The 24,050-nt window shown below is 41.4% G+C and overlaps 1 protein-coding gene across 13 annotated transcripts in view; it reads left to right on the top strand.

Moving 5' to 3' along the window:
• Nucleotides 1–24,050, top strand: part of NEDD4L (NEDD4 like E3 ubiquitin protein ligase) — a 315,839-nt gene that overhangs the window by 174,714 nt on the left and 117,075 nt on the right. For 9 of the 13 annotated variants that reach the window (XM_081079103.1, XM_081079104.1, XM_081079105.1 and 6 more), the window contains 2 exons: nucleotides 1,814–1,852; nucleotides 4,365–4,418. In XM_081079103.1, coding sequence (XP_080935229.1) covers nucleotides 1,814–1,852; nucleotides 4,365–4,418 — 93 coding nt within the window. Of the gene's footprint in view, nucleotides 1–216; nucleotides 441–1,813; nucleotides 1,853–4,364; nucleotides 4,419–7,655; nucleotides 8,980–24,050 lie in introns of those variants that run through there. The other 4 variants (XM_081079102.1, XM_081079097.1, XM_081079098.1 and 1 more) reach the window with 3 other exon arrangements.

Below are 24,050 nucleotides of genomic sequence, written 5' to 3'. Positions count from 1 at the left end.
GCTTTAAAAAAGAAAAGGTAACTCTTCTGCTTTGGTACAGGGCCTGGGCTCTAAGACCAGCTCATTTTGTGTACGGAGCCGCAGTTGTAGTGTGTCCTCTACCTGGCATTCAGACTGGCATTAAAAATCTGTTTTGCAAACAGGAGCCAGTGTTTTGATTAGTGGGGAGGATGCCTGTGAAGGACGAGGCCATTGTTCCCTGCGTTAGGCGCTGTCACTGGCTCAGTTATCAGTGGAGAGGGCGGCAGCCTTGCAGGGAAGGCAAGCGGGAACCTGGTGGCCTGCTGAACACGGAGGGAGGGAGCCGAGAATCAAAGCCGGTGATTTTGGAGATTGAAATGTTTTTTCTTCCGAGGGGAGGTCCTCCTCCCTCCTCTCCACAGTAGAGGGTGTAGCTCCGTGGCTCAAGCTGCTGGCCGGGCTTAGCAGCCAGCCTCCTGGTTGGTATTTCTGTGTTGTGCTCGCTGGGGTTTCAGAGCTGCTTTCATCATCCTCTGCTGTCCTGTCCTCCTAGCCTCGCGGTTGTCCTTCCTGTGTTTTGTGATCTCACATTGTTTCCTTCCCTCATCTATCTGTCCTTTGCTTCCTTCCCTCTGCATTTCTGTGCAGCTGGTCCCCACGATTGCTGCAGCCCATGGCAGGCCTGGGCCAGCCCTGCCTCCTTCTGGCTGCCTGGCACCTCTCCCTTTCTCCCTCCTTCTCCCTCCTTCTCTCTCTCTCTCTCTCTCTCTCTCTCTCTCTCTCTGCAATCCCCATTCCGTTCATAGCTACAAGTATGAAACAAACCCCATTATTTAGGGTTGGTTGCATTCACTGTTGAGTTGTGGGTGGGGAAAGAGTTGGGGTTTTTGTTTTGTTTTGTTTTTTAAATGCCAGTTTAGTGGGGTACGAATTCTGTGGTTTTTTATTTTTTTGAAAATAAAATAAAAATTTTATTTTCAAAAAAAGTAAATATCTGTAGCCATTGGTGAGGTTGTGATTTTTCAGTCTCAAATTTTTACGTGCAATTTTTGAGAGATGTGTTTAAGAGTATTATGCATGTCTACATGCAGAAGAAGATGTATATATGTATTCTTTCATAGATCTGTCTCATCTTAGTTTCAGAGGATGTTTGGCAGTCCATCTATTATCTATGCTGAGGACAAAGTATCCTTTCCATGTCTTTGTGTGACACATATTTAAATAGATGGAGGCATGGATAGACGGATTAAAGGGTAGGGAGATGAATCTTTTTAAACCCGCTTATTTTATTGGGGAAAATTCACTTTGGTTTATAACTGGCAGTTTTTTTTCTTCTTCTTGTTTTATACTCTGATCATCTCTATTGTTCTTATAAAATGTTCTTTGGAATTTAGTATTTCTGTAAATAATGAACTTTTTCACCCTTTCACCACTGGCTTCATTTCTCTCCAAAATGAATTTGTTGCCGGTGGAGGGAAGTGAACAAAGTTTATTTCCTTCTTGAGAGAATAATCATATCAGTATTGATTTTTTTGAAGGATGTCTTTATATTTTCATGACGATGGCCCTTTCTAGGCCCCTGACGTTATTCCTTCTGGTTAGTAACATGTAATTTATGGTTTCTTATCTATGAATCATCTGTTTCATAAATACATCCTCTCCAGATCTAGTTTAGTTTATAGAATAGTCTCAAATAATTGATCAAGTGCTTCCTTTTATTGCCATTTTGAAAATCCCTTAGCTTTTTTTTAATCAGAAAAAATGTTTAAGCAAATATGTGGACCGCATTGTACTAGTAATTGTTAATGTTTCAAAGACTGTAAAGGATATTACAAATTAATCTCTCTTCCAGACGCTGAACCCAAAATGGAATGAAGAATTTTATTTTAGAGTAAGTTTTTCATTTTTTGGTAACAATTGTTGTTGATGACTGGATGGATATATTATCCTAATGGATTCATAGTGAGTGAAAACTGAAATTTTTATTGTGAAATTTCTATTAATATGAGATATGGTTTGGTAGCCTCCTAATTTTTCCAAGTTTTTCCAAGACTGACTAGTGGTAACAATACCTAGACTTGTTTCATTTGGGAATGTTTTAGGGAGTAAAAAAGAAAGTTATCCAAATGTCGTACTTTAGCTTTTATATTCAAGTTTTAAAAAAAAAATTTGGGTAAAATATAATTAAAACAGTAACTTAATTGTTTCTATGAGACGTGTGTTATGAATTATTTTAGAGATAGGATAAAACAGAAGAGGCAACATAATTAAAAAGAAGCCTCAAAATTACCAGTCATGTTCCAGTAAGGAAGGAACATTTTTGTGATTCAAACATTTGGTGTGTTTGTGTGTAATATAAAGCAACTTCTGGAGTTGAAAATCACCGAATTGGGTAAAATTTTCTCAATCTTTTGTATTTAATATCTTAGATAAGCTCTATGTAGAAATGACTAAATTCTGTGAATTAATGGAGATTACTGTTCAGTGAGTTTTTCTGGTGTTTGCTGGGTTTTTTTGTACTGAGGCTTTGGAAATGTTAAACTGCTATTTAATGGAAAGAAAAGAGTTGTTTTCTCTTCAGAATAAATGTATTTTAATTATCTGTATAGCCATGATATTAAAAACTTTACCTTTAGAAATGCTCCAGATGAGATCTGATTAGTGAAGATTGCCAAGGGAATAGTATTATCATTAGACCCATTATAATTGGTCCTGATTTCTTCTTTCCACCACAATAATATTATGTGTGCTCCAAACTTAGATCACTATACACATCTGTTTTCTATTATGTTCGGAGCTGAAATATGGCATTGACATTTCAATACTTGCTGATATCCTATGTATAGCCTCTGCCAGATGTTTTTAAAATTACTTTGCAAAGAACTGAAAAGCTAATGGGGGCAGGTAGATGTTACTGACCCTTAGTTAACTCTCAGATAGAGCTTTCTACTTGTAAAACTCTGAATTATTTAGTCAACTTTCAGTTTAATACCTCAGCCACATTTAGGTAAATTTTAGTACATCCAAAATTTTTTTCAACTAGTCTTAGCTCTCTAGGCGTCCTTAAACTCTAGTTTTCTTGGCTTTTTTTTTTTTTAAGGGCTTTGTTATATTCCACAAATCTTTATTGAGCGCGTACTGTGTGCCAGCTCCTACCATGGCCTGTGGATGCATTGGTCAGCAGCATGACTCCTCACAGAGCCTAGACACTAAACCCATCTCCTTGGTCTATGACTAGGCTGAGGGCTGGCCAGGGCCAGAAGCACTAGTGGTTGCACCATCAAACGAGACTTACTAAGAGTAGACCTGGGTCCCGTCTCTGGCTCTGCCACATACAGCATTTGTGACTCCAGAAAAGCCACCTGAGGACATGCGTTCTCTGTAGGTTCCTTCTCTCTCATGTAGGAGAGAGAAGCCCTCACTGAATAGGGCTGTTTCCAGGATTTACAGCCCTATTCAGTGAGGGCTTCTCTCTCCTACATGAGGGAGAAGGAAACTGCAGAGTACGTATGTCTTCAGGTGGCTTTTCAGCCAGGATTTACATGTGATGGTGTGAACGAGAACGCTCACCACCACGTCTCACACATCGCTATGACTCAGGAAATGATACTTGAGTCTGCAAGATGATTCCTGCCATTTTGGGGAGGTTTTGGTAGACAGAAAGAAGCAAAAAGACATTGAAAGCCTAGTAGCTCTGACATTGACACCGTGGTTGCTGGAAGTGGGGCCATCTTTTCTTCCTTTGTCTCTTGAATGGTTCAAAACATGGGCTCTGGAGACAAGCAGGTCAGATCTGGTTGGGGTTCTGGTGGCCCTGCATACTCCTGTGGACTCGTAGGCAACATACTTCACCCTCGTGGTCTCAGCTTCTCATTTGTAAAATTGGGGTGACAGTTAGACATCATAGGGTTGCTGTCATGATTAAATGAGATCATGTGTTTCTGATATTTAATAAGAAGATAGCGTCTAAAAATAAGATAAGCATACAATAGTAAATAGCTGCTTGTACTGTTTTCATTATTTTTATCTTTGCTATTATTAGTTCTATTATTGTTTATTAGGCCTAAGAGATTTCCTGAGGTATTGACCTCGTGAAGATGTAGCCTTGGTTATACAGGCACGAGCATGTCTTTTATAGAGAAGATTGAGAAACTCTTTAGAATTATCCTTTCCTATTTTACAAAAGCAGCTAAAAGCATTTCCTTCTCATGTGCCTAAACATTAGGCATAGAGCAATACAGAAATCAATACTAGGAAACTTGATTTAATAGGTATAGGATTTCCAGAAGAGGTCCGTTGTTCAGATTATGCAATTCACTTGGGTGCATTGTAAGGCATTCTGTTCTTTGTCTCTCATTTCATCCTTTCTGCCCATTTTTGAAATACTATTTATGTCCCTATAGGTAAACCCATCTAATCACAGACTCCTGTTTGAAGTATTTGATGAAAACAGATTGGTAAGTGGTTCCCATTTTTGCTTCATTTTTTAAAAACTTATTTTTTTACAACAGTATCTTTTCGAACTCGGTTTATGTTTTATTTCTGACAGTATATATACCCCCTCAAAAGACTTTATTTTTGTTCCGTTACTAGTTCACGATTCCAACAAATATTTTTGCATGTCTAGAACAGAAATTTTATTTGTGTATATGTATGTATATATATATGCGTGTTTTTTTCATAGTTAATATTGGTGAAAGTCACATTGATGATATTTTAAACCATATACTTATGCTCTTCTGTTGGGAACGTAGAGAGGCAGGCAAATCTGTGAAGAGACCATCACTCATGTAAACGAACCTCTGGGATTTTAACTATTAGACAGACTACAATACTGTCACCTATTCACAGGGAATCTATAGTGATTCTCTTTGGGAAAATAAAAATCTAGCAGTAGATAGAAAAAAGTGAGTCTATATTTAGCAGGTAAAATTAAGCTGTATTTTAAACGTGGTACTTTTTCAAGGGAAATTAGTAAAAAGTATGTTTAAAGAACGAACCAAAGTTATGCCTGAAGCATAACGCTATACAAACTAGCATTTTATACATAGATTGATAGATAGGTAAGTAAGCTATAGATATATATCATTATATAACTGAGAAAAGTAAGATTATGTTTTAGAAATGGAATTTCAGAAGCATATCTGGCTTTCAACATTTTGCCAGCTAACTGGAATGTATACATCAAGTACCCGGGAGTCCAGTGTTCCAACTATGAAAATGAATGTTACTATGTTATGTGGAAGCTTTTGAGTTACTCTTCAGAAGTAGTATAGTAGCTCTAGTCAGTTGTCATGCAAATTTACTTGCCCTGAAACTTATGTATATTGTTTTGGTTGAAGTGAATATTCTTATGAATGCGTCTTGCAGCAAGAATTCACCTGAAACCCCCAAGTTTTTGAATAGCTTGAGATGAATAGAATATTTGATTGGAAGGAGCCTTATAATACAGCTCAGTTAACCCCCTTCTGTCCAGACCTCTTACATAATTTAAACATGTCAGTGAGTTATAACGCCCCGCTGGAACCTACTGTTCTAGTCTCAGGCCAGTGGTAGTGAATCGCGAGGCTTTTTATCCTGATTGTAGAATTTGGCAATGTATTTAATTTCCTACGCTTGGTATTAGTCTCCAGATTACAAAGCTAACAGATTCTGGCTTACCACCCTGATATCTTTCCTATTAAAAATGGAGTTGGGTTCTTGGTGGCTTTGTACTGAACTCAACATTTTATACCTTGGGTAATAATTAGTCATCCCACATAACTAAATCATTCTCGTGGTGTGTATGAACTTATTTTCTTGTTAAACTGAATAAGAGATTCTGCTGAGGGTGCAGTTCTCTGCCCCTCGTCTCCATCCAGGGAAGGCTGCGAATTAGGTGGTGTTCGGTAGAATGACAGTAAAGGCCCACTGCAGACTAATCCTCATTCTCTCATTTCCTGAGCATGATAACACTTCTTCAAGGTGAAGGAAGGGTCAGATTTGAGGGGAAATGAGCTCTTGTCAGATGTGGCTTAATTATTTAATTTTCTTCCATTCAAAGAAGTTCGCTGTCAAACAATTTAAGTTTCCCATTTCCAATATCTAACACAGTGACTATTGTTGCGATGACCTTGCCGTGGGCCTTCAACTGTACTTCCAGACCACAAAGGGCTTTGAATGCAGAGCTTGGCGAAATCCTGTGTGAATACAAACTTCATCTGAAAAATTGTTTTATGATATTAATACCTAGCTTTGCCCCAGCCCATCTGCAGTGTTGTTACTCTGCGGTGAATGCTGCTGGTGGTGTTTTTTTTCCTCTGGCTATTAATCCAGCTAAGATAATACGTGACTGTAGTGGTACTTGGCAGTTTTAGCATTAAACAAACTAGCGTCCATTTCTCTCATAGAGATCATTTTTGGCATTTAAAACACATGCCTTTAGCAAACAGATTTGGTTGTATGTAAACGTAGGGTTAATCCTCCACGCCCTGCACTGCAGAGCTGTTGACAAAGTCATGCTTTGCGGATGTTAAAATAAACTTTTTGTCACTCTTTGCAGCTTGCTATGTTCCCCTCCTAGTTTTTACTCGGTCCTAAATAAGCCTCTGTGTGAAATAACTGATGTTGCTGGGTATGGAAAATAGTAAGTTTAAAACACACAGAAATCTGTCCAAGTTAACTACAAATCTGATGACAGGTTTTTGAATGTGGACTTTTATTTCTTAGCTCCTTTTTGGCCCTTTGCAAAAAGAGCAACCTTCCATGTGTGTACCCTAACTGTGTTCATATTGCTGACTTCTTACTGGAAAACAGTCAGCCCCGGACAGCCTTTTTTTTCCCTGTATGGTATTGAACTTAATGACCAAAACCACATGTACACCCTTCTTCAATTTTCCTTTCCTTATCTTGGGGGGTGTGTGGGGGGAGGTGTAGTTGTTTTTTCTCCTATCTGGCATATGTTGGAAAATGTTTTCTCCAGCTGCGTCCCTTTTCTCTGGTCCTTCCATGTCTGACAATCATACTGTCTGTGTGAGATCAAAACACTGCCCTCCCGTGAAAAGTCTTGTAGGAGCGGGAGCCAGACCACTAACTGGCATTTTTGTAAGTTGTGCCCCCTCCACGTAGCTATTTTGTTACTTATAGGTCGTGGTCTAATTATCTAGCATGAAAGGGACAGTAATTCTGTGGGGTGTGTAACCGTATTTATAGTGCGTTTTATTAGTTTGCATTCCATGGGGTAGAGTGGTGCTATCGTAAATAACAGGAACACAGCCTCCGAGGCTTGTGAACAGGTTTTCCTAGGGCCAAGGCATTTTTACTTGTCGGCGTTCGGTTCTGCGGGGGCGGTGGGGCAGCACCGCGTGTGCTTGGGTGTTGGGTGCCAGGTCTCCGCATTGGTGAGAGCCAGTGCGCGGTGCCCGGCTCTGTTCGGAAAGAACTGTCTTGTGAATGTGATGCGGTTTGGATTTATAGCAGCATGGCTCCCAGTGTGTTTGCTGCTTAGTCAGCTGTGAGAGCTCCCTGCTGGGGCCACTCCTGTCTGATGGAAAAGCAGCAGCTGGGAAGGTGCTGTTTCAGGCTCTTGCTGTTTAAAAAAAAAAAAAAAAAAAAAAAAAAGGCGAGAGGGGGGAAAACTCCACTACGAGTCCAGGAGCTGGCATTGGAGGGGGAGACGGCGGTCATGTGGTTCTGGCCATCCTACCCTCTGTCCCAGTGTGGATGAGAGCTTTTTGCTCTTATCCAATCATGCCTGGAATGCCGCTTGCCACTTGGGTTATTTCTGCTATCTGTCGCTCTCGGTGCCGCAGTGCTCACGGTTTGGCAGATGGGACTCTTTTTCTTGGAGTTTGCGTCTTCAGTTTTTGACTTCTGGCAGCGTGGGGCGTGTGGTTGCCGCTCGCCCTCTCCCTCCCTGCCCTGCTGGGCACCATGGCCCATCGGCTTCGGTTTCATTTTGGCTCCGGTCGCAGTAACACAGCCCCCGAATCAGAGATCCTCGACCGGGAGAGAGCAGACGACTTTTTCATGGCATTCCACACCCTGCCGCGGAGGAGCGGCCCTCACCCCTGCGCCCACGCGGGAGCGGAGCGCGGCGGCAGCCTGCAGGAGGCCGTGGGCGCGCTCAAGCGCAGCACGTCCATGTTCATCCCGCAGCTCCTGAGCCCCGCGGACGCGCGGCCCACCCGGAGCTCGTCCGTGCAGATTTCGCTGCAGCGCAAGGCGGCGGACGGCGCCCCGGACACGTGCGGGCTGTCCGAGGGTCTGGACGGCGACGCGGCGTCGGTATCGCGGGGCGGCCGCCGGGAGCCCCCGGAGCCCCAGGCCCCCGAGAACGCCCTTCCCAGGGACGCCAGGGGTGCAGGCCCCCAGGTCAATGGCACGTGTGGCCGCCGAGCGCGGGGCCCTGTCCCTGCCGATGGCCTCAAGGAGACCGAACTTGCAACCAGCCAGGGTTCCGAGCGCGGCGGGCTCCGGATGCCGCACCGAGCCTCCAGCGCCGACGTGCGCCAGGTGCAGCTGACACCACTCGGGGCCGATGGCCAGGGCAGCCCATCGGCGCCGGAACCCAGGCGCTGGTCCCTGCAGCACGTTCCAGATGCTTCTGGAGGTTCTGGGAAGCGGTGCTTTGTCTTCCAATTGCAGCAGCCATCACCCGGCGTGCCAGGGCTCGGTGGTGACTTTAACTTCGGGTTCACGGGCACGAAGGGGGACAGGTTGGTGCGGTACCCCCGCATCCGACTGGAAAGGAGCACCTCGTACCCCACGCAGCCGCGAGCGGAGCGCAGCAGCCCCACGGAAGAGCGGGGCCACCCAGAGACACCACCTCGGGGCCACAGGGTGGCTCCCGAAATCCACAGGACAAATTCCATGGAAAGGACGCCACAGGGTCAGGGCTGCACGTTTAAGATCAGGCAAGACCAAAATGCGGGACAGCAGCATTTCAGAATTCTTGTGACTCGGGGACCAGAGGAAGCTCACCAGAGTCCTGAGGAGAGTCCCACCCCCAGGCCTGGTTCCATGGTGGCTGCAGCCCCGGTAAGTGAGCGTGCGTGTAGATGTGGCCGCCCGTCGGAAGGGACGGATTCAAGCCCAGAAAGCTTATTCTGCAGTGGAATTAAAATAAACTTCATCCTCCTCCCTCTGGGAGTTTCCCTGCTTTGGGCCAGTGTAACTTAACGGTGGCCAAGTTGTGCTCTAGTGTTTGGTCGAGTTCCATGAAACTGGTTAGCATTGCAGAAAAGATCTTTCCTTTAGGTACTACGACTCAAAGCCAGACAACTCTGTCTGTTTTGAAAATCCACCCCGTCCCCCCCACCCCGTTTCCCCCTTCTGAATAAGATTTTTGAAATTTATTGCTTTGAATTAATCTGCCAGCGCCCCAAGACGTTGATATTGGAAATATATTTAAAAGGGATTTGCAAATAGAGTCCATGACAACACTTTCCTTGAAAAAAAAAAATCAATTCTAAATACAGGTGAAAGAATATCATCAAAAACTTCAGTCTAGTCTCTTCATAATTAAATGTAAGTGTGACCAGTTCTTCCTAATGGCCTTTTTGCTATAGAGGGTCAGCCCTTGTTATATCATTTATTGTCTTTTGCACTTTTTTGTCCCTTAAAACCGAACGAGTGTAGTCACACTTGTGGGTCATTAAGAAATGCGTTTTCTGAAGCAGACTGGCTAAGGGACACTGACCTGGGACTTAGTAATGGTCCGATGGCACAGCCGTGCCGTTTCACACCACCCACTTGAGTGTCTAAGCCAGGCTGCTGTATATAGAAGAGTAAGTGCCCTGTCTCCAGCTGTGGACACAGATGCCCAAGAACAAACTTTAGCCTTTATTGTTCCTGTGTTCTTGCTCTCTCCCTTTCTGTGAAATGGAGTACAGAAGGACAGCTGCTAACCCCACCAGGCAAATCATGACTTGGAAGCTTTCATAGTTTGTAGTCGGATGGAAAGTTTTAGCAGTTAGCTTTCTTTTGCTAGTAGTCACTAGCCATTAAGAGCTTTCTTTTCTTTTCTTTTCTTTTTTTTTTTTTTTTGAGAACAAGCTCCTTATCGTTTTGAATTGGGTTCCCACCCCCACCCCACCCCCGAATTTCATGTGATTACTGGTCTGCATATATGACTATGAAATGTCTTGGGGACTTTTTGTGTGGGTTTCGTTTATGAATGGTGACTTTTCAAAGTGGATGGCTGAGTGTTACTGCAGAATTGTATCATCTTGTAGTGCTTAATGTTTGGCCATTCAAGTACACTTGCTCGCTGCCCCAGCATTGGTCTTCACCGCTTTGGAAGGGGTAACCAGATGCTAAATGCAAACATTACAGTTTCCTTGGTGTTATATAACTATTCCTTCTTACCACTTCCCTAAGCCCCTTTCTTAGGAAATGTCTGTGCTGTGTCTTGGTCTGACCCAACACCAGTTTTATACAGTGGTTCAAATTTCAATAAAATTTTGATATTATAAGAGCTTTTAACCTTCACCCCAAGAAAGCACCATCATGACAGTTGTGGGTTTTGTTGGGCAGCACACGTCCATGCTGACATTGGACCACCTACCACAGGAAAACAGACAAGCAAAATGCATTTCCTAACGTTTTGATGACTATTCGATTATGTTACCAAAAACTTGTATCATTTGTGCAGTTAGAGGTGAAGGACAAATGGATTTACGTAATTAAAGTCTCCTTTGGCTTGAAGTTTCTAATATAATTAGAAAACAAATAGGCTATCCTAAAAGTTATGTGTACCTTACGTACAAGGACTATTGTAACTTGCAAAGACTATTATAGAGGAAAACAAATTTCTTCAAATTTGGAAATGGGAGTTCTCGAATAAAGAACTCTTCTTGGAGAATAAGTTCTGTCTAGCCCAAGGTGGTTTTCATTTTCATAGGTGTGTTTTTGTACATAGACATAACCATTAGTAAGTGGTTAGTAAGAAGTTGGTTTTCTTTTAAGCAAAAACTTTTTTTTCTTTAAGAAGCAAAGAGAAAACTTGTCACATAACAAAACTGTCTGCTCCATTCAACACTTCGTACGTGTTTCATATGGGCAGGGGTGTTAAGTGCAGGCAGCAGCTGCCACGGCCGTATTTATCTTGAGGGAAAACATTCACTGCGGCGTCTACAGTCTGACTGCCACCAAGCTTTTTGATGTTTCAAGTATCTGCTGCTTTGGTCAGAAGGGCATTTCATTATTAGTTTACATGAAAAAAAATTAAAATCTATTGCAGTCTGGTTTTTGAATGATGTCAGAAATGTTTTTTGAGAAAATCACTCACAATTCCTTTTACAAATGTGGTCATATTTCATAATCTATGCCTTAGACCTTGTTACAAAGTTGACTTTTGAGTGCTTTTCTCAGTCTGTGCCTCCCAAACATCCTGTCGTGAATAAATCTAAATTGCGTCGTGACTCCAAAAAATGTTAACCAGCTAGATTCCCAGAAAAAAAAAAATACATGGCAACGAACCCCTTACGATGACTGATTTTTCACCCCGTTTGACACCTTCACAGTAAAATAGAATTGGTTCTTACAGTCATCAGTTTTAATCAGTTATAATATTTAAGAGGTCTTTGAACTTATCATTTCAGTTGTGGCATTATTAATAGCCATCTATCAAATAACTTATTTTCTTAAATTAGTTTTTGGGTTATTTGGTCGGGTTATGAGCTTCTAACTGCATTAGAGTTATTCCAAGGAAGGTGAATCACTGTTTACCAGCATTTATGCCCTCTTTCAACCCAGTTTCATGAATAGTAACTGCTAGGCTCTGCCTTTTACAAGTTTCAGGAGCCAGTTTTGTAATCCCGTTAATGTCAGTAAGTGTTTAAGACCCACTGTGTATATAACATTACAATGGATGTCAGTTCCTCCCTGACATGCAGTTTGTAAAGTAAACAGAGGGAAGAGGGCCCATGGGGGGCAAAGACCCACATTCTAACACCCACTACATACACCAACAGGGAAGCGAGTGTTCCTTCTTCCTTCCCAGGTTCTCTGCACCTTTCCCTGTGCCCCTTCAGTGGACATATACTTCACAGAAGTAGTATGGTATCTTTGGTGATTAAACAATTCATTTCACTGAGCAATAAGGGAATATCCAAAGTGTTTTTCTTTGGGAGGGATTTTAGTTGACTCTGTTTTAGAAAAAGGGTGATTTTTACTGTACAGAAAAAAAATTGACATTGGTATTACTTGATGTCTTTTTTTACCTTAAAAAATAGTTCTATGACTATATGTATAAACCACCCTTTTATTTAAATACCCAACAACATTGTAACAGATAAGAAAAAAGCTAGTATTCTTTTCATTTACTTGGTTTCTTAATGGATTTTATAAAGTTCCCCGTCCCCCCTCCCCCTGGTATAGTAGTAATCTCTCTGAACGGGGTCGTATATGAGAATATTCCAGTATTCAACAAAATTTCACCCAGGGATGTTTTGAAAAGCGTAGGCGGTATACAGGATTGGCACTGATACGTGTTTCCACACAGAGACACATAGGACGTGCGATGATAGATAGTTCCTGTTTCTATAACATGTCACCATTGGAGAAGAGCCTTTATTTCATGTAACCTGTAGAACTATCCCATTGCGGAAGCACTGTCTCACCCAGCCTTCCCAACTAGCATGAGATAAAGAGCTTCACTGTTTCTGCTGAAGGCATGCGATAGTGTCATTAGATATGATAACCAGTATAGTGTCACAGCACTGTGTGTGTATATGTAATGGGGCTTTTAAGACTGTGTGTATCTTGCACAATTAAAAAGCCTGTGTAGTCAAAAAGCAGTTATTACTTCCTGTGATGTAACATTTTTGCTGAAAATTTTGGAGCTGGCCCTCCACGTGGTGCCTTGCAACTGGCATAATGGAGGCATCTTTGGAGCCTGCAGAGCCAAGCTGGGCAGCTGACTGACATGTCCTGGGGAGATGCCCTCTGAGGGTGCCCCCTCATCAGTGAAAAATGAGAAGAGCAGTCCAGCCCACAGGTTTATGGTGAGGTTTAAATGAGGCAGTGTAGGATGCCTCATTGGCGCCTGATTGGTGTTCATTTTGGCTTTCTTTCCTTCTTAACCAAGGTATCTATCATATAAAAATCTTTCTTCAAGAATAGTAATTAGGTTAACTGTGAACAATCAGTTTTTGATCAGCATGGTATTAGACACAAGGCAACGTGAATTTAAGGCATATCTGGAAATGTGTCACCTTGTTGGTCCTGAGTGTTTATCTGTTGGATAATGGGCGTCCCAAAGCCCCAACACTGCTCTGGGGTGACGCAGTGCCTGAAAAAACTTGACTTCATTCCTGAGCTATGTATTGTAGCAAAGGACCTTTCATTGTATTTGCTTTATTGAATTTTGCAACTTTGAAGCATTTACTTCAGCTGGTGTTTTAGTCATGTTATAACTTTACCATGTCATTTTGCTACAATGTTCCCAGTGGTTAAGTTTACTTTTCTTTCTCATAGGCTGAGGCTTTTGAGCAACAATCTAATGTCATGTGTACAAAATTTCTACATTGTGTGATTTACAAATGAGGTCAGTATTGACAACAAGCCTTATTAGATACCACCTTTGAGAGGATTTTTATAAATGCCACAGCTGCTTCTCTTGGCCATGCCTGGAGGCAGGGTTCTTAAAAAGGCCATTGAAATAAATCTATAATTTCAGAATACATGTTAATAAGAAAATTGTGATCTCTACATGAAAGTTCACCATCCCAGAAGAAATTTACTCCCTGTTCGAATTAGCTTTAAATTTAATAAATGTTGGGTTTCTTTGTAGAGTTGATGGTTTAAAACTTGTTGCGGCTAATCTGAATGGTAATCTATTTTGCGCAACTTGAAATAATCCAAGCAGATGTTTAAAATAAAATACTTAACTGCATATGATTACCGCTGACAGAGATTGCTGCTCTAAAGGCACTGACCTCTTTTTAAACTCTTAATGATGCTACCAAGACGTGCACTAAAGAGGGAAAAGCAGGAAATTCATGTGGACCTAATGCGTGACAATGAGAATATCTAAGTTCCCTCTATAAATGCCAAAAGAAGCTTGGGAAACCCAATCCAGAATTGTCTGGTGCTTCTTCAGTGGTTGAGGATACCGCCTGCGGTCCTCGGGTCCCTTCATTCACAGCAGGCAGCATAATATCCCATGTCTTGCATGAGAAACACCGACTAGATAATCCGTCTGCTGTGTAAACTCAACTCCAGTTGCAAGATTTCAAAGGCCTAAAGGGATAGAGTCTTCAAACTATTAGCTAAAATATGTACAGCAAGAGGTCTGTGATTTTTCTGGGCAAATCGAGATTATGGAAAGATTTTTAGCAATAATTGCGACTCAGTATGTACCATGCATGTGTAATGACCTCAGTGGGGTTTCCTTTTCGAATCTCTTGTTTATTGTTCCGCAGTGGCTTACTTGGGCAACCTGGGATGAGGAGGAATGTAAAAATAATAAGTAGTAAGTGAAACAGGTGGCCTGACATGAGTGGGCCTCAAAGTAAATCTTTGATGTCCTGCGGGGTTTGTGCTGTGTCCTGAGTTGACACTTCGGTGGTCTCTAGACATCTCCACGTTTTAACAGGAAGTTTAGCTTTCAGGTTGGAGGATGAGTGGAGTAGATTGAATTTCAAGAAGCTGCCTTTTATACCGTGATTATTTTAGACCCATGGATTGTTCTGACTTTTGAATAAAGTACTTAATGTGAAAGGAAAGGTGAAATGAAAGTATAAATTGAGCTGGAAAGGGCCCTTTCTCTAATTTGACTATTGTTGCTACACTTTAGTGTTCAGATACTTTGTCTCAGTTCCTGTAAGTGCCCGTCTTCACTACTGATTCTTCTGAAACCATTCTGTGTTGATTTTAGTGTTATGTGTCCTGCCATATACGACTGGGTAAACAGAAAGTGAGGAAATTCCTCCAGGGAGGAAGAGACTAGAGTTCCCCTGGAAATCTGCTTTTCACAGGTCCCTGGAATTTATATAGCCTTTTTTTGTGGCTTAATTTTTATAGATTAGGGTGAGTCAGGTGGCTTTTACTTCTCCCATATAATAACTTGGGCAATCTGCTTTCAGCCTGTGATCTTTCATTGTTATGTTGCTTACCTCTTTCTGGGGGCCCAGGATAGGGTAGGGATGTTACTAAGCATATTAAGTATTTGATGATTCAAAGAGTTTGGTAGATTTGCGGTTTCTCTTTCTTACTTTCTGTAGGTCAATCTAAAACTGATAGACTTAAAAAATATATTTAATGATCCACATATAACATAACATCCATTTCCTTGATAGACTTTTCAAAGCTTCATAATAAACCATATGTCTTCAGAATCTTTTTTTCATATTATTTAAAAATACATGACTAGGTATTTAACTCTTGAAGGCGGGGAAAAAAACCTGTTTTGGTGCAGATTTTTTAAATTGAATTGAATAGAAAAGTTGAAGGTGGAGCAGGGATATTAAAATCTGTGGATTAACCTCCAACCCAAAAACCTAGGACTTCATCAAAGCAGGAAGTTTTTCAGGCTAGGCGTTCTACTGCAGAACTAACAGCTCGCTCGCTCTCTCTCTTTATAATTTTCTATTTTTTTTAAATTATTAGTTTCAATTGTACAGAATAACATAATGATTAGACATTTACGTGCCTCACAGTGATAACCCCAACACGTACGTCTACTACTCATCTGACATCGTACACAGCCTTTACGGTAACATTGACTATATTCCCTATGCTGTGCTTTACATCTTGTAACTGTATATGTGTGTGTGTGTGTGTGTTTATATATGTACATGCATACATATACGCACACAACACATACATATTTTAATTATAGTTGACATTCAATATTATATTAGTTTCAGGTGTACAGCACAGTGGTTAGGCTTTTATATAATTTATGAAGCGATCCCCCCCCCCCCCCGATAAGTCTAGTGCCATCTGATACCGTACATAGTTTTTACAACATTATTGACTATATTCCCCATAGCGTATTTCACATTACAGGGAATAGTTTGTGACTACCAATTCTGACAGCTCTTTTACTTTTCTAAAGTTAGTGGGAGTTGGACACTGCATGCTAACAGCATAACTCTAGGGTCCTTTTCTATTATCTTTCTCGTGAGTAAAAATGCCTTAAGTTTATTATTTGTTCCATATGCACTTACTGATTGTGCTTTTCCACTTGAAAAATGAGATACAATATTGTAATATAACTTTAAACGTCTTAACATCGTTTTAATATTTAAGTTGACCTAACCTCTTCTTGTGATAGAAGCCATGCTTTTTAAAAAACCCTGATATGCTGTTGTACACATTAGGATGTATGACTAGGATGCCCAGATGTTATAACAAAGCATAAAGCTGTGAAAATCGTTTTATATAAACACAGTGCGCCTTCAGGCCTGCCTGCACTCTCGGTTGAAATTTTATTAGCAAGAAATGTTTGTGTGTTTTGCAGCATGGCAGCATGGCATTCTTCACATGTGTGCAGGAGTCATTTTTAAATGTTATATTCATGAACTTACAGAGCTGGTGGGTTTCTGTAGGTGGTACGTAGACCAGTTCCTTTCAGTCTAAAGATGAGGAAACAGAGCATTATTGATGCGATTACAGCGACCATTCTTTTTATTTCACAAGGGTGAAAAGAAATCATTATTTTTTAAAACAATACACGTGAAGCACTGTATTTCTTGACGTTGGAAGTATCAAAGGTTGGGACGTCTGGCCTCTAGAACTTTCAGTTCAGCACACAGGACAGCTGAGATGAGCCATGCCCCGTGGAAACATTAATTCATAATAGCAGGCCCTCCGGAAGCACTGATCTCCAGCACAGGCAGCGGGGGACAGATTGGTTACACGTGGAACGGGGCACAAGGGGTCACGATGGACAGGAGTGATGTCATGGAGGGAAGGTTGGAACTGGGTCTGGAAAGATGACCAGGATTTGTCTCAGTGGGTCAGTGGGAGGGGCTGTGTTTGGAAGACTGAAGGTAGAAGTGACTGCCAGTGATGTGGTTGCTATATTTGCCCAGGAATTTCCTTGATCGTGATGAGCAAGAATCAGCAAATTGTGTTTTAATGTGAAATGTCGTAGAATTTTGGGGTGTGGTGATTGGCATGAATAATTCCTCTCTTCCCCGTCAGATAAGGAGTTGAATGAATTCCTTCCTTGTCTGCCTGACTCCCACAGAGTGTTCTGTGAGCACCTTCCTGGGCGAGGCTAGGGGACAGAGTTACCATGAGGATCGCTCCCGTTGAATGGTGGCAGCAGGAATTAAACAGATGCCGGTCACCTTCATTGTAAATCATATTGTAGGGCCCTAACTTGAACAGAAACGAGGAAGCTTGCTTTATAGAGTTTGAGACTGTTAACTGTTTATATGTGCAGTAAAGAATTTATTCTGAAAAATGAGCTAATGAAATGAATATTGTAAGCACTTCTCTGCATATTTTTCTGTTTGAAATGACATTATAACCTCAGGAACTGCTAAAGCTCATGATGTTTGAAATACTATATTAGTTATACATAGTACATACACTTAAATGTATGCAGTTGGATTTCCCAACAAATCAAGAAAGGACAATAACCCACATTTTCACCATTCAAATTAACCGTATTCAGTTTTATATGGTTATTAAACAAACAGTTATTAAATGAAATTTGTGTTGGTTGGATCTAAAACCTAAACTAAGCATCAAAGTAAGTTCAAGATTTATCTAAATCTATCTAAATACAGATTATTTAAATAATTTCATATAAAATGTTTCATATAATAGAATAACAAGCAGGAAAAAAAAAGAGGATCAGATTCTGTGAAAGAGGGTACATTCCTAATCTTAAAAGCAGAAAAGTAAATAACAAAGAAAGATGGACAGATTCAGCCATATAAAAGCATTAAATTTATGAACCATGAAAAAATTTAACTCAGGAAAATAACAGATGTTTATCTTAGTGAGTTTTCTCATACAGTGTATCTTGTCGGTGTCTTTGATTCTACTCACATTTTTGCTAACAGATTTATATCTATATCATAAAAGTTTATTCTGGTAAATGCTAGAAAACACTAGGGTTTCCCTCTCCTGATACTCTGACCTCTGCACTGGGAAATAGATACTGGTGAATCACATAAAGGGATTGACAATAAAGACATAAATGTCCAAATCCCAAGATGTATCACTTTGTACCTTTTACATTATAAAAATGATAAATAACTCATAATGAATAAAATTGGGAGAATTTGTGGTTGAAAATGGTATACTCAAATATCTGATGCTAGTATCCATGGATGGATGTGATTTTAGAATGATTTTCATTCATGTAAGTATTTTTAAATGGTAAGGCAAATTATTAGGTACTAAAATTCTTGTTTTGAAATATTAAGGTTAACCCAGAAGAAGTTAACAATTCTAAGCAGAAGCCTTTGTAAAGAGGTTTTTTTTTTCTGCTTTACAAGTACATTTGCTTTACATACCATTACAGAGAGCCAATGGATGGAAAGAAGTTCTTTGAAGGTTATTGGCTACTGTTAAAATAATTCGGCGATTGTGGTGATTGTGCACTTATATCCAGATGTGAGCCATTAGACCTTTTGGAAAAGGAATGCTCCCTTAATCTTTCCTTCAATATATTTGTCACCCAGAATTTTAAAAATTGAAATTTTCTTTTCAGCCAATACATATATGAAACAGGTAAATTGAGTTTTATATATCATTATTCTTTGCTTATAAAAACTCTACTGTCCCAAGAATATGCTTCCCAAAGTTCACTTAATTAAACACTCTAAGATGTTCCCATTCTAATTGTTAGGTGTTAAGCCCATGAGTTTAGACTTGGTGTTTCATTTGCAACTTATAAGAAATTGTCTGTATTTTGTATTTTAAAATCAAGTAGCCGAAAATCCTATGACGTGTCAAATGAAGACCTGTTAAGAGGCAATGTGACCTTAAGAGTTAAACTATTAGCTGCGATAATGCCCAAGGAACTGAGACCACTGAGCAAGTGCTGTACTGTCTCTTGGCAGAGAGAGGTTTCCCATTACACGTAGATTTTAAACTTGGGAAGGATGCCTGCACTTTGAGGGATCTAGGAAGTGTCTCTATTCTCAAGGAGCTGATCCTCTTTATTGCGGAAAGGGGCCTCACACACAGATGAAAGACAGTTACTGAGTCGTGTGAGGGTGGCCCATTTCCTTTCATGGTTTACTGCTCTCAGAGAGCTTCTGATCTAACACACGAATGAACACTGAGAAAAGTTAGGAAACAACAATATTGGCTTTGTCCGGGGAACCCTGGCAGGGGACCATATGCATGGATCGGGTGTATATTGATCTGGGGACCATGACAAAGCAGAAACCCTGGAAAGGCCATTCTGTGACTCTTCAGAGCTAAAGGTACATGTGACTCATGGATAAGACAGTTTGTGAAAGGGACTTGGGCAGAAACAAAATATTCACCTGGAGATCAGACCACCAGGTTGCGTGCCTTAATCTAGAAGAAAAATAATTAAGCATCGTTTTTTTTGTTTTTTTTAAATCGAGTACTAAGATTTTTGGGGAAAAGGGTTTGCTGAATTTTTTTGTTTGTTTTAAACAAATGATAGAAAATCAATTGTTATACCCACTTCCTCACTTACTGTTACCTTTGCATTGAAGAATAGCCCTATTTTGAACAGCTCAGGCAATGAAGTAGGTACAGAATTGTACCTAACATCTGTCTCTTGGTAATAGAACAGAGAAAAACTGAGGATTCTAGGTGTGGGTGACCTCTATTTCAGTGCCTTTGTTTTGTCAGTATTTTGGAGAGAACTGATGCTGAGGTCTAGAAGAGGGTTATGTGTTTCTGACTCATGGAATCGTAATATTTGTTTATGCTTTCCCAAAACCTCCCTATTTTTCATAGATGGAACTTTTTTGCTGCTTGAACAAATGGGTGGAACTCCCCAGTTGGGCTGCCTGGAGGCTGATAAAAATCATTTATGATGTTGCTAGTAGATGACATGATAAACATTTATTAAATGAATTCATTAAGTACATACTGCATACCAGACCCCATTCTAAGTTCTGGGTATATAGCAGTGAACGAAAACAACAACAATAAAACCCTCTGTCCTCATGCAGCTTACATTCTGGTAGTGGCGGGGGTGGGGGTGGGGGTGGGGAACAACAGAGGAACAAAATAAATAAGTAAAACTACAGTATGTTAGATGATGATGAGTGAGTGCCATGGAGAACAGCAGGCAAAGTGGGTAAGGAGTGTTGCTAGTTTAGGGTTTACACAGAGAAATCAAGAAAGATGTCCTTGACATGGTTATGACAAGCAAGGCATGCCATGCAGATACTGTGTTTCCCCGAAAATAAGACCTAGCCAGACAATCAGCTCTAATGTGTTTTTTGGAACAAAAATGAATATAAGACCCGGTCTTATATTATGTAAGACAGGGTCTTATAATCTACGCTCTAAGACTGGGTCTTACATTCATTTTTGCAGCAAAAGACGCATTAGAGCTGCTTGTCCGGCTAGGTCTTACTGTCGGGGAAACACGGTAGCTGAGAGTAGATCCTTCCAGACAGAATGCGGAACCAGTGCAAAGGTTCTGAGGTCTCAGGGGGCCTGGAGAGTAGGAGGAACAGCATGGACGTGAACATGGCTGAAATGGCCGCACAGGGTTGAGATGCACAGAGTTGGCAGACAGAACGGTTACAAGGATGGGCGGTCACGGAGGGCCCTGTGAGGACATGGGGATGGGCGGCAACAGGAGGGGATTGAGTAGAGGAGTGATGCGATCAGTTGTATACATCTTCACAGACCACAGGGTCTCCTGTACTGAGAGGGCATGGCAGGGGTGGAAGGCCATTGGAGTGGTGCATGTCACTCACCTTAGAGGGTGGCAGTGACCTGGCCCAGGCCTGTGCTGCTGGCACACTCGACATATTTGTTCTTCCAAATACGAGGGACAGCCTGATTTTCTCAGGAGTTAGTCTAGCCTGAGTTCTTAGACTGTCATTTTCACGTTACCGTGCCTAGAAAATGGGAAGCATTTATTCCCCTGAAGCGAGTGTTATTTGAAGATGCTTTCTGCGCCTGTGTCATGCCAGGGCGTGGGTGGATTTATTTTTGCAGTGTTGCACCAGGGAGTCTGCTTCTGATTTGCAGATTGCATTTATTATAAGGCATATTGTCCATTGATGAATAATGTGTGGGCTACAAAGCAGATACACAGCTTTTAAAATAGCTCATTTATCCTGCAAGCCTCACTTCCAGAGAAAGAGAGAGAGAGAGAGAGAGAGAGAGAGAAAGGCAAGCCCTTTAGAAGTGTTGTCCTGGAGCAGGGTTTTTTGCATCTGTTTTTCCCCAATTTCTGAGGTCATTGGTTTTGCCCTCTGGTTCATCATGTTTCCTTGACGGGCCTAGGACTTGAAACAGACGGACACAGTCTCAGTTCATGGATAAGAGCTGAGATGGGCAGACAATTTTTAAGTCACTGTTAAGGAAATAGGTGCTCCTTTGTCTGACTACTGAAAATTTCCGTCGTAAATGTGGGTTGAAATAATGGGAAATACCAGACATCATGCTTTTGTACCAAAGTGCTGTAGGCATGGTTCTAAGGGCCGTGGTCACTGCCAGTTTATCCTTGTTTCTTTAAACCGACCAACTAAGCCTTGTGCAGAGGCTCTGGGTTTGGAGGAGCAGATGGAATCCTCGGAGAGCGGAAAGTTCCACTCGGTGGAGTGCTCCTGGGAACATTCTCTGTCTCCAGTATGACAGGGTTACGGGCAGGGTGTGGCGTGAAGTGGGGCAGAGCCACCTCCCTAATGGAGTCCGGCCCTGCAAGCTCAGTGATCTTTGCTCACAAAAACCTCACTGCAGATAACTTTTCCTTTTGAGCAGGTTTCTGATTTTGCCCAATATGTTGCAATCTTCACTTAGTGGCCAGGTGGCATCTGTTGGAATCCTGGTGTGTGCTGCCAAGCAAAACAGATGCAGCAAGATTTGGCTGAAGTAGGGGGGGAGAAGGGGAGGCCAGGGAGGGTGGGGAGTAGGAAGGTGGGCTGTGTTGGGGGATGAAACAGTAATTATCTATAGAACCGAGGTCTGCGGTTTAGTAAGTCACTGCTTTACAATTCTCAGAAAATCATCCCAGGTTCATGAAAGGGTTTCCAAGGCGATTGAATGCCTCTTTCATTTCCCACCCTACATTCAGAATAGTGTTTAAATGGTACAGCAGAAAGAATTAAGTAGTGTTAACCTTCTGCCCAGTGCAAGCCACTGGTCATCAGATTTGTAACTTTATTTTAATTTATTGCTATTAATAGGTTGACTTTTAATGGACTAGAACCTGCCAAGGATAACTTAGGCTGGATAAAAGGGATTTCACTGATTCTTATTATTGAGCTCATTAAAGGAACCCATGGCCAGGAATGGATATATTGATGGGGGGGAGGGGGAGAGAGGGGACGTGGTACCCAGGTGGCACCCAAGGGATTCTGACCTGCAGTCAGGGTTGAAAACAAGTAGTTTAAGAAGTCAGTGCTAGTGACAACCTAAATCTTGATTTGGTTAATAGGCTTTGATGTGAATACTGATTTAGTGCATTTATTCCTCCTGTTCTTCCTTCATTACCCCAAAATATACATTTTGTTTGTTTATGGGGTGGCTTGCACTGCAGGTGGGAGTGTCCTTTTGTGGCTCAGTAGTCCACACAATCCTTTTCCATGGAAATGAGTCTGTACAAGACCTATGCGTTAAAAGCAACAGAGCATTCCAGTCGACTGGTATGGGGAAAAAAGTATATCTCCCAAAATAGCTTAGAAATGAAAGGAATCATTTTCTCCTCCATTTCCAACTGCAAGTAGTAAGTGAAAGTGGGATTCCAAATCTTGACTGGCAAGACCAGTCTATCCTGTTATATCTTATGTGCAAATACCATTTTTCTCCAGGTAACTAAAGTATCTTCCTTCTGTAAATATTAGCCGAGTGCATTTTTGTGGCTTTTGAAAACTCCACTTCTTGAAAGTGTTGACCAGCTGTCCAATTTTCGTGAATTTCAGAGATGTGGTAATAGGTGATTTCTTCCTTAGTGTATTTAAAGCAAACTATTTAAAAATGCAGAGGTCTGTAAAGGTTCACTGGGCCACCATCTCATTTTTGGAAACAGGAAAGTGGGGTGCCTTGTCCAAGGGCACCCAGGAATGTGGTAGCAGAGCTTGATGCCCTGACCAGTGTTCTCCCTGCTACACCCAGCACAGGAGAGCATTGAGCTACAGCATTCTTCCTTAAACGACAGGCACGCCACCCTTTATTGCGCCTCGTGGATGTTGCATTTTTTAGGAATGGAAGGCAAGACCCTCCGCCAGCAAAAAGATTACATTTCATTGTGTTGTGGCCATCCGGAACCCCAATATCTCCAAGGTCTGCCTGTTATAGCTACATCTTGACCATCTGGAGCCTTTTGCAAATGAACTGCCCAAGAATAAGTCCACACTGTTCTGCTCTCTTTCTTGCCTTCTTAAGTAGAGCATTCTAAGCATATCACAACAGTTTTTATTTATTAATTTCTTTTTTTGGACTCACTGTTCCCCTCATAGCCGTGCATTATTCTCTAATCTAGTCATTCTTTCTGTAAGTAAATATTTATGATGCCATCAGGGACTCATAAGGTATATAATTTACTTTCCTTCATCTTTAAAGTTCTCAGTACACCCGTGCTCTTGGAGAAGTTTGCCGCTTATTGTGGAGTTCTCGTTTCTCTTGCTAACTGATTACCACTTCTTCTGGCTCTCGGTATAGTGTAGCCCACCTCCCTCTTGTAAGTTGCTGCGTCTGATCTGCTAAAGACTTAGAAGGTGTTTGGGTAAGCGTGTTAGGATTGTTTAGAAAGGGAGAATAAGCAGGCTGAGAGTAAGGATCTGAGTCATTCTTTTGGAATAAAGTGCTCATGATCTGTCTTTTGCCTTTTCTCTCCCATGTCCCTTTGCCTCTTAGACTTTTCTTTGTCCTCCTGATGCCTGTCTGGATTCAGATTATTGGAAGATTTAAGAATTCAGTGGGATAAAATACACCAGCTGCTTAGCATAGCTCCTGGCACATATTAGTGCTTAATA

The sequence above is a fragment of the Rhinolophus hipposideros genome, assembly GCF_964194185.1.
Source record: "Rhinolophus hipposideros genome assembly, chromosome: 17".
NCBI lineage: Eukaryota > Metazoa > Chordata > Mammalia > Chiroptera > Rhinolophidae > Rhinolophus > Rhinolophus hipposideros.
This window is presented reverse-complemented; position numbering and strand designations above follow the sequence as displayed.